The sequence below is a fragment of the Xenopus tropicalis genome, chromosome 1 (assembly GCF_000004195.4).
Source record: "Xenopus tropicalis strain Nigerian chromosome 1, UCB_Xtro_10.0, whole genome shotgun sequence".
In the NCBI taxonomy this organism is placed as follows: domain Eukaryota; kingdom Metazoa; phylum Chordata; class Amphibia; order Anura; family Pipidae; genus Xenopus; species Xenopus tropicalis.
The window spans coordinates 16,644,523-16,655,619 of NC_030677.2; the positions used below are offsets into that span (position 1 = coordinate 16,644,523).

General features: G+C 44.7%; 1 protein-coding gene and 1 long non-coding RNA gene across 3 annotated transcripts; one reads left to right on the forward strand and one right to left on the reverse strand.

Moving 5' to 3' along the window:
* Window positions 1–2,354: 2,354 nt before the first annotated feature.
* LOC105946267 (SET and MYND domain-containing protein 5-like) lies at window positions 2,355–3,608 on the forward strand. Of its 2 annotated transcripts, XR_001169794.3 has the most exons (3): window positions 2,357–2,478; window positions 2,671–2,741; window positions 2,813–3,608. XR_001169794.3 is itself a non-coding variant. In XM_031895285.1 (2 exons), the coding sequence occupies exons 1-2, from the start codon at window positions 2,363–2,365 to the stop codon at window positions 2,970–2,972; spliced, it is 276 nt and encodes a 91-aa protein (XP_031751145.1). In that variant the 5' UTR covers window positions 2,355–2,362; the 3' UTR covers window positions 2,973–3,608. The 2 variants fall into 2 exon arrangements, 1 of the variants encoding a protein (XP_031751145.1); XM_031895285.1 differs by lacking the exon at window positions 2,671–2,741 and having other exon boundaries at window positions 2,355–2,478.
* Window positions 3,609–9,898: 6,290 nt separating this feature from the next.
* Window positions 9,899–11,097, reverse strand: LOC116408428. The gene is made up of 2 exons (XR_004220918.1): window positions 10,957–11,097; window positions 9,899–10,253 (listed from the first exon to the last, which is right to left on the reverse strand). It is a non-coding gene; the product is annotated as an uncharacterized LOC116408428 (long non-coding RNA).

Genomic DNA, 11,097 nt, shown 5'->3' on the forward strand with positions numbered 1-11,097 from the left:
GTAAACGAAAAGGTTCCGACTTCCTCCAGTGGTCAGACATCCTGTCAGCATTGGCACGGCATGGATTCTGCAGGTATAAACAGTATTCACTCACATTGGGAGAAAATAGGGGGAAAAAAAAGAGATGTGGCCATTTCACGTACATGGAGCGCCTAAAACGTTTGCTGCAGTCTAGTAAATGTAAATAGAACTAAAACTGTAAATGTTTTGGCTACAGAATGAATGAAAGGGCTACTGACCTAGGAGAAAAAAGGTTGTCAGTGTTAGCAGTTATTCAGGTAATTTGGTATGTGTAAAGCTGCCTGAGACCTGAGGAAGATGGCTGTGTTCCTCCTGTAACACTTACCTGTCCCAGCTGTGACTCCTTTGCCCCCTCTATTAACTCTCTCTTAATCTCTTCTATTCGTCTCCTGTCCTCATCATTTAGAATTGTCTCCGTAATGGAAGAACAATTGGCCAGTTTCAGCTGCAAGGAAGCTATGGATACAGAGAAAAAATTGGATTAGGACAAATGCAAGGAATAACACATGCAAAAAAGCCACCTGTGTTCTGAATCCTTTTCTAACACTGCTGCTCCCCCCCCCCCCCCCCAAGTACACTGGGCACCTGAATAGGGTTTTGCAAAACAGACAACACTTGTTCTCAGAGAGACTTTTCTATAATTATACCATGGCAGCAGTGAAGGATAAAAAGAAATGAACAGAAGCCATTATATAGTGCTCAATGAACTTTAGTAATGCTTGGTGTAAACTCTCCTAGGTGTAATAGCCCCATTGCAGGCAAGAAAGGGATTGTATCCACAAAAACCTCAAGTGACTTGGTTTATTGGATAGGTCCCCACTGGGAACCTCCCAATCAGCTCAAGGTACAGAACTCTGACTTTAATTGGGCTGCTCATTCCCACTGCTAGGGTAAGGGGCTTGGTCCCAAACTAAGAAGCCAGACAGGGAACATTACTGGTCTTTGGAGAGCAGGCACATAAGGTGGCCATACACGTAAAGATAAGATCCGCTCGTTTGGCGAGGTTGCCAAGCGAGCGGATCTTCTCCCAATATCCCCACCTACTTGTGGCCGATATCGGGCAAATGTGGGCCAGACGATCAAATTCTAACGGCGGCAAAGGCACAGTCGGTTCAGGGACCACATCAACGAGCCGACGTGGCCCCCCTCTCAAACAGCTTCTCTTGTTTAAACTGTGGAATGGGTTGGTTTTGGCCTTCTAATTCTTTTTCCAAATCTGTGCTATCTTTAAATTTGTCAGTGCTGGCTAGAGAATCATCCCAACCCACTTTTACTGGGGAATCTTTCATTTGCAAGTTGTCATACGTTAGGCTGCTGCTTAGAGAGGCATCCCATGATATCTCTGGCAATTGACCGTCTCCCAGGCTGGTAAATCTGCTATTCCCAGCAGTAGGAGCTACGGAGTCACTGGTTTTCAGCCACATTGGTAAAGAAGAGCTAGAAATGTCTTTAACCCGAGAAGAGAATGAGTAGCCATGAGCTGACTCATCAAAACCAACAGTTTCAGCTTCTGCCAGCAGTTTGCGTATCTCCTTCAGAGTCTTTGAACCAACAAAATACAAAAATAAGACTTGCAGTGAATTCCATTGTTCCACAACTGTCTAACCTTCATTATTACCTCCTAAACTACAGTCCCCTTACAAATGCAGGAAGGGAGCATTACTGACCAATTAAGAACAGTTAGAAAGGTTTGATGTCATTGGTGGCACATTTAGAAAAATAAAATATAATCATAATTAGTTTAGGTAAACACCATTAGCTCATAGCCTGTACAGAGAGATATCATAAAACTATGGCACATAGGGATTCCTCTGTACTAAGCACAATTCAGCAGGAACAGCCCCCTAAGTTTGCTCATAGCCTGAACAGAGAGATACCATAAAACTATGGCACATAGGGATTCCTCTGTACTAAGCACAATTCAGCAGGAACAGCCCCCTAAGTTTGCTCATAGCCTGTACAGAGAGATACCATAAAACTATGGCAGCATAGGGATTCCCCTGTACTAAGCACAATTCAGCAGGAACAGCCCCCTAAGTTTGCTCCTCATAGCCTGTACAGAGAGATACCATAAAACTATGGCAGCATAGGGATGTCCCTGTATTAAGCACAATTCAGCAGGAACAGCCCCCTAAGTTTGCTCATAGCCTGTACAGAGAGATACCATAAAACTATGGCACATAGGGATTCCCCTGTACTAAGCACAATTCAGCAGGAACAGCCCCCTAAGTTTGCTCATAGCCTGTACAGAGAGATACCATAAAACTATGGCACATAGGGATTCCCCTGTACTAAGCACAATTCAGCAGGAACAGCCCCCTAAGTTTGCTTCACGGTGAAGATGTTTCATACTCCCTTGCAGGTAACCATAGCTGTGTGCCAAACGCAGAGGCCTCTTTTCCAGACAACAACTTTATCCTCCATCTCACTGCTTTGGAAGATATCCAGCCTGGAGAGGTACGTTTAGCATTGCAGGACTCCCCCCCCCCCCCCCATTTTATGCTGTAGCGGAAATAATATGGTCGCTCTACGCCACACGTATAAAGACAAATATAGTATATTGCAGGATCCCCTCATTGGGGTATTTATCTCTATATCTGCCATATTCTGTTGTGCCCATATATCCCCCTGTATGGCTTCTCTCCCTAGGAAATCTGCATTAGTTACCTAGACTGTTGCCAGAGGGACCGCAGCCGGCACAGCCGCCAAAAGATTCTCAGGTACCATAGTCTTATTATAGCGATGTATAGAGAGTCTGTGGAACCCGCCCCAATGTTCTCTTTCTGCCCAGGGAGAACTACCTGTTCGTGTGTTCCTGCCCCAAGTGCCTAGCGCAAGCTGATGACCCCGACATCACGTCCGAGGAAGAAGAAGAGGAGGAGGAGGATGACGCTGAGCTGGAAGGGGAAGCAGAGGATGCAGAGCTGGAGGATGAGATGACGGACGTGTGAAATGAGAACTTTGTCTCCGCCCCTTTCCATCATGTCCAATCACAGACCAAACTGTTCAACTCTCTTCCACTGCCATTTCTAGTCACTCACTTGAGCTGTTCCCAGTCGGAGCATTGTGATTGGTTGAGCCAGTTACCGGCGGAACACTCATTATCCGTCATTTGTTGTGTTGCACTTGGAATGTTTCATTTGCCCCAGCTTGTGGGGGGTGGACCTCCTACTTCTTTATGAGCCCCCATACTGTATGCCACGTGACCCCACTATGCTGGTCTGCATGTCACTGCCCAACCATATTCCTTATGTGCCGCATACCCACTGTAGCCGGGGGGCGCCGGTGGGGGTGCAGCAATAGGCAGCGCTTAGGATTTCTGTTTGCCCAGAATGATTTTTGCTTGATTTGTAGATCCCCCCAGCTTCCAGGTGTGTAATAGGCAACTAGATTCCTTACTTATATCATAGCCGCCTCTCTCAGCCCGGTGCCACCAACCTCAGTACCACACAGGCATGTTTCATCTCTGCACTGCCTGCTCCTCTCAGGAACAACACCCCAAGTCCGGCCAAACACAACAACTACACCCAAAAACAAAACAAACAAACAAAAAAGCAAATTAAACAACATTTTGGAGGAACAATTTAGCAAAATATTTGTTCTTTTTTTGTTTCAATAGTTTTATTAGATATGATAACAATTAGTTCTGACCAAACTCGCTCTGTGCCTGTGCCCCTCCCAAGTGGGACAACTGCCGCTTAGTTGAGGAAATCCGTGTGTGGCCTGTACATATCTTTATAATGGGTACAAACAATATCAGCACTGCCCTCAATCACAATAGGCTTCTAATACTAATGAGTACAAAAGTCAGAGACCCTTTGACATTGTGGTGTAATGGCGAACATACACGGGGCAATTAGTCGCCACAACTTTTAAAAGTTCAGCGACTAATCATGCAACTTAGTTGCTATAAACTAATATACAAGTAGCGACAAATTGCATGTTGTTTGCGCTGTGACTGTATAAAAAGTTGCAGTGACTAATCGTCCCGTGTGTCTTCGCCCTTAGGGTAAAGGTGGCCATACATATGCCAGTTACAATGATCGTTCATCTTGGAGCTTCTGGCTTTTTCAGGTGATGCCAAATAGCAGGGGGGGGGGGGGCTCCTGTTACAAAAAGGGCCTATAAAACTATTAATATGAAAACCTGATTGGTCGCTGAGTGAGCCCACAGTTTATGATTTAGAATTTTATTCTGTAACTTCAAACTGCTGTGATTGGAATGTTCTTGCCCGCAGAAGGGTAAATATATAGGGAATAATGTACCCCCTATTGTAAATTATAAGGATATTATAAGCCACAGAGGAGTTCCATAACCATGGCACTGAGTACTTTTATACAGCTCATAGAACTCCGAGGGAACTTCTAATATCCTTGTATTTTTCAACGGGGGGGGGGGGGGTACATTATTTATTATAATACACAACTTTTCTTTTAATTGATAACATCACTAAGCACCTTTATAAGGATAAAATTTACAGGATATTAATGACTTTTGTGTATTATATAAATCTGGGGGAGTATGACCTGCTGATAGGGCTGGGCTTTTTGCTTGAAGAGGTGAGCCACTGCCATCAATGTGTGTGAAATGGAAACATATATATACAATATACAGGTCATTTCCCTATGGCACCAAACTGTAAATAATATTGTTATAAACGGTATTTAGTGATGTCATTTCTGTCACATGACTCACTACGTGACCTGTATATATAATTTCTGTCACATGACCTGTATAAAAGCACTTGGCCTCGAATCTTTATAAGGTCATAGAACTCCTTGTGACTTATAATATCCCTATATGTTACAATAGGGGGTACTTTATTCGCTATATATTATAAGGAACTCCTCGGGGGCTTATAATATCCCTATATGTTACAATAGGGGGTACTTTATTTACTATATATTATAAGGAACTCCTCGGGGGCTTATAATATTCCTATATGTTACAATAAGGGGCACTTTATTCACTATATATTATAAGGAACTCCTCTGTGACTTATATTATCCCTATATGTTACAATAGGGGGTACTTTATTCACTATATATTATAAGGAACTCCTCGGGGGCTTATAATATCCCTATATGTTACAATAGGGGGCACTTTATTCACTATATATTATAAGGAACTCCTCTGTGACTTATAATATCCCTATATGTTACAATAGGGGGCACTTTATTCACTATATATTATAAGGAACTCCTCGGGGGCTTATAATATCCCTATATGTTACAATAGGGGGCACTTTATTCACTATATATTATAAGGAACTCCTCGGGGGCTTATAATATCCCTATATGTTACAATAGTAACATAGTAACATAGTAAGTTGGGTTGAAAAAAGACATACGTCCATCAAGTTCAACCATAATGCCTATACCTAACCTGCCTAACTACTAGTTGATCCAGAGGAAGGCAAAAAACCCCATCTGAAGCCTCTCTAATTTGCCTCAGAGGGGAAAAAATTCCTTCCTGACTCCAAGATGGCAATCGGACCAGTCCCTGGATCAACTTGTACTAAGAGCTATCTCCCATAACCCTGTATTCCCTCACTTGCTAAGAATCCATCCAGCCCCTTCTTAAAGCTATATAATGTATCAGCCAGTACGACTGATTCGGGGAGGGAATTCCAGAACCTCACAGCTCTCACTGTAACAAATCCTTTCCGAATATTTAAATGGAACCTCCCTTCTTCTAAACGGAGTGGGTGCCCTCGTGTCCGTTGGAAGGACCTACTGGTAAATAAAACATTAGAGAGGTTATTATATGATCCCCTTATATATTTATACATAGTTATCATGTCACCTCTTAAGCGCCTCTTCCCCAGTGTAAACAGACCCAACTTGGCCAGTCTTTCTTCATAACTGAGACTTTCCATACCCTTTACCAGCTTAGTTGCCCTTCTCTGGACCCTCTCTAGCTCAATAATGTCCCGTTTGAGCACTGGAGACCAAAACTGAACAGCATATTCTAGATGGGGCCTTACCAGTGCTCTGTAAAGGGGAAGAATAACCCCCTCCTCCCGTGAATCTATACCCCTTTTAATACAGCTCAGAACCTTGTTTGCCCTTGCAGCTGCTGCCTGGCATTGCTTGCTACAGCCAAGTTTATTATCTACAAGGACTCCAAGATCCTTCTCCATTATGGATTTGCCTAGTGCAGTCCCATTAAGGGTATACGGGGGCTTGCATATTTTTACATCCCAGGTGCATGACCTTACATTTATCCACATTAAATCTCATCTGCCACTTAGCTGCCCAGATTGCCAGTTGGTCAAGATCCTGCTGCAGGGATGTCACATCCTGGATAGAATTGACTGGTCTGCAGAGTTTTGTGTCATCTGCAAACACTGATACATTACTCATAATACCCTCCCCTAAGTCATTTATGAACAAATTAAACAAAAGTGGACCCAGTACAGAACCCTGAGGGACCCCACTGAGAACCTTACTCCAAGTAGAGAATGTACCATTAACAACCACCCTCTGTACCCGATCCTGTAGCCAGTTTTCTATCCATGTGCAAACGACTTCACTAAGACCAATAGACCTTAGCTTAGAAAGCAGTCGTTTGTGGGGAACGGTATCAAATGCTTTGGCAAAATCCAAATAGATGATATCTACTGCATCCCCACTGTCCAGCTTCTTACTTACCTCATCATAAAAAGCAATTAAATTGGTCTGACATGACCTGTCCTTCATAAAGCCATGCTGATTACTGCTCATAATGCCATTCTCCACTACATAATTTTGAATGTGATCCCTTAACAAGCCTTCAAATAACTTGCCCACCACGGATGTCAAACTTACAGGCCTATAATTGCCAGGCTGAGATCTTATTCCCTTTTTAAATATGGGAATGACATTCGCCTTCTTCCAATCACTAGGTACCATACCTGATGAAAGAGAGTCTGAGAATATCAGAAACAAGGGCCACTGCAATTCTGCCCCTAGCTCTCTCAGTACCCGAGGGTGTATTCCATCTGGCCCCGGTGCCTTGTTTACATTTATCGTGTGTAACCCTTTAAGCACCATATCCTGCGCCAACCACTGTGTAGTTGGAGCTGAGGCAACAGTGAAGCTATTGGGTGGGACTTGGCCCACTGGCTCCTCTACTGTATACACAGAAGAAAAGAACTGGTTAAGCACATCTGCCTTTTCTGTATCCGCTGTAACCATATTGTTATTATAACTCAATGGGGCCACACCCTCAACCTGCATCTTTTTACTATTAATATACTTAAAAAACTTTTTGGGGTTAGTCTTGGCCTCGGCCGCGATGCGCTCCTCATTTTCTATCTTTGCCTTCCGGATTGCTGTTTTACAACACTTGTTATAGTGTTTATATTAATTAAACGCAGCTACTGTCCCCTCTGATAGGGGGCACTTTATTCACTATATATTATAAGGAAATCCTCGGGGGCTTATAATATCCCTATATGTTACAATAGGGGGCACTTTATTTGCTATATATTATAAGGAACTCCTCGGGGGCTTATAATATCCCTACATGTTACAATAGGGGGCACTTTATTTGTTATATATTATAAAGAACTCCTCTGTGATTTATAATATCCCTATATGTTACAATAGGGGGTACTTTATTCACTATATATTATAAGGAACTCCTCAGGGACTTATAATATCCCTATATGTTACAATAGGGGGCACTTTATTCGCTAATATATATATATATACTCATTATTATCAGTATCAACCTCCATATGTTGATAATAATCTCCCTGCAGTGATCCCCAAAGGAAACACAAAGCTGTAATACAGTCCCTGAATGTCCCAGTAAAGATAAAATGAATTCATACGACGCAGTCAATGTAACTTTACACAAATAAGGACAAAAATGTTTACACCCTATCAGCCAGTTGGCAGCAATGGGCACCTGTAGTGATTCTGTTGTAAATAGTGACTGTTGTGCCAGAGGGCCCCGTAACCAGTTTCTCTGTGCCAGAGGGCCCCGTTGCCCGTTTCTCTGTGCCAGAGGGCCTCGTTACCCGTTTCTCTGAGCCAGAGGGCCCCGTTGCCCGTTTCTCTGTGCCAGATGGCCTCGTTACCCGTTTCTCTGTGCCAGAGGGCCCCGTTGCCCGTTTCTCTGTGCCAGAGGGCCCCGTAACCAGTTTCTCTGTGCCAGAGGGCCCCGTTGCCCGTTTCTCTGTGCCAGAGGGCCTCGTTACCCGTTTCTCTGAGCCAGAGGGCCCCGTTGCCCGTTTCTCTGTGCCAGATGGCCTCGTTACCCGTTTCTCTGTGCCAGAGGGCCCCGTTGCCCGTTTCTCTGTGCCAGAGAGCCCGTTGCCCGTTTCTCTGTGCCAGAGGGCCTCGTTGCCCGTTTCTCTGTGCCAGAGAGCCTCGTTACCCGTTACTCTGTGCCAGAGAGCCTCGTTGCCCGTTTCTCTGTGCCAGAGGGCCTCGTTGCCCGTTTCTCTGTGCCAGAGGGCCTCGTTGCCCGTTTCTCTGTGCCAGAGAGCCTTGTTGCCCGTTTCTCTGTGCCAGAGAGCCTCGTTGCCTGTTTCTCTGTGCCAGAGAGCCTCGTTGCCAGTTTCTCTGTGCCAGAGGGCCTCGTTACCTGTTTCTCTGTGCCAGTGAGCCTCGTTGCCAGTTTCTCTGTGCCAGAGGGCCTCGTTGCCTGTTTCTCTGTGCCAGAGAGCCTCGTTGCCTTTTTCTCTGTGCCAGAGAGCCTCGTTGTCTGTTTCTCTGTGCCAGAGAGCCTCGTTGCCTGTTTCTCTGTGCCAGAGAGCCTCGTTGCCTGTTTCTCTGTGCCAGAGAGCCTCGTTGCCTGTTTCTCTGTGCCAGAGAGCCTCGTTGCCTGTTTCTCTGTGCCAGAGAGCCTCGTTGCCTGTTTCTCTGTGCCAGAGGGCCTCGTTGCCTGTTTCTCTGTGCCAGAGAGCCCCGTTACCCGTTTTTCTGTGCCAGAGGGACTTGTTACCCGTTTCCCTGTGCCAGAGGGCCTCGTTGCCTGTTTCTCTGTGCCAGAGAGCCCCGTTACCCGTTTCTCTGTGCCAGAGGGACTTGTTACCCGTTTCCCTGTGCCAGAGGGCCCCGTTGCCCGTTTCTCTGTGCCAGAGAGCCCTGTTACCCGTTTCTCTGTGCCAGGGGGCCTCGTTACCAGTTTCTCTGTGCCAGAGGGCCCCGTTACCAGTTTCTCTGTGCCAGAGGGCCCCGTTGCCCGTTTCTCTTTGCCAGAGGGACTCGTTACCCGTTTCCCTGTGCCAGAGAATCCCCGTTACCAGTTTCTCTGTGCCAGAGGGCCCTGTTGCCCGTTTCTCTGTGCCAGAGGGCCCCGTTACCTGTTTCTCTGTGCCCTGTGCCTTTAGCAGGGACAGAAAAGCCTTAAGAGTAAAGAGTGTTTGTGCTCTTAGTGCTCACTATCCTACCAGGGAGGTGGCCCCCAGCCAGCAATAGGCCCAAGAAGAGCCCCCATTGCTCAGATATTTATTTAAAAATGGGGCAATTAAAAGGGCAAGAGAAAGAGATTTTTTTTAAAGTATCTATCTATTTCTTTTTTATATTTTTCTTTTTGTTGTTTTTTGCTCCTTTTTTAAATAAATATCAAGTGCAAGTTACAATTTTATTTATTCAAGGTCTTCTTATTTAGGATGCACCTTTCCTATAATTGACCGATAAACCAATGATTCAATGGCCATTCTATGGGTGTCACTTAAGCACCTTTCTTGTTTCCTTACTGGTTGCTATGGTCAGTGATCATGGCAACTCCAAAGGAAAAAAACAGACTGCAGTTTAAACGCAATAGCTGGGAAAAAAACAAATAAATAATATATGTTTTAGAATGCCGCTATATTACTGGCAATCTTACCCTTTGAGTAGGCATTTCCTATATGAAAATACAGTATTTTGTATATTTTTCGTCCAGTTGTGGGCTATGCCTTCTTCTCTTACTCATCATTAGAATTTATATTAAAAGGATGATGGATATGAGCCAACAGTGGGCTTGGAGGTTATTATGGCCATCTCCCCAATAAGACAATCTAGCATGGATTGATATAATCTAAAGATGGAATATTTATTGAATAAATCAGTACACAATAAAGATTTCTCAGATGCAGTTGTTAGAAGATGCTGTTGTCCATGAAGAAGAGAACATAGAGGGCTGCCATCGGGACCACGATGTTATGTGGGGGGCCCAAGGATGTTAAATAGGCCCCCTATGCCCCAAACCCTCCCCCGATGGCTGCCTTCTTCTGTTCTTTTAGTGCTTCATTCCTAAGGAGAGATTGTTCAGCGTTATTCATGGAGTAGGTGAGTTTATAATAATTCTGTTGTTTGTTTTTACTATTTGCATTTATAGTTTTTGTCATTGCGTGTTTCATATATAACGTTCCCTTTGCTGCTAATGTAAAGGTCAACTACAACTATCTAATAATAATGTGTTCTCCCATCCCAGCTTGTTTGTCTGTCCCATAGATTTATGGTCCCCATACACGAGATCGCCAAGCGAGCGGATCTTTACCCAATATCCCCACCTACGGGTGGCCGATATCAGGGAGCGCGCAGGTAAAAAAAAAAAAAATTAGATCGTTTGGCATTGGCGGCAATGGGGCAGTCGGTTAGGGGCCGCATCGGCTCGTTGATCCCCGATCCGACTGAATTTTCTAACCTAGCTGATCAATATCTGGGCAATTTTAGGCCAGATATCGGTCAGGCAGGCCCCTTGTTTCTGCCCCTTGATGGGCCAATAAGCTGCCAAATTGGTCCAAGGGACCCATATCGGCAGCTACTATCAGGCCGTGTATGGAGACCTTTAGCCCAGTTTAGTGACCTCTGCCCTAATACAAGTCTTTATTATTGGCGGCTTTAGTATCGAATGAATTCGTATGTAGGAAAGCAAGAGAATATTTGTATGAACAATAGATGGTTATAGTCAATGCATTGTGGGAACTATAATGAGAATGAGCAGTCCCCTTACCTCTGTGCAGCTGTTGGGCGATGTTCTTCTTGCAGACGGTCTTCTAGATGGGAAGAAGAGAACATAGAGGGCTGCCATCGGGACCACGATGTTATGTGGGGGGCCCAAGGATGTTAAATAGGCCCCCTATGCCCCAAACCC

What these genes read in the sequence shown, in the direction of transcription:
- LOC105946267 (XM_031895285.1), top strand. Translation starts at nt 2,363, where the DNA reads ATGTTTCATACTCCCTTGCAGGTAACCATAGCTGTGTGCCAAACGCAG. An exon ending in AAGATATCCAGCCTGGAGAG is followed by an intron (nt 2,479 to 2,812) that starts GTACGTTTAGCA and finishes CTTTCTGCCCAG; the next exon opens with GGAGAACTACCTGTTCGTGT.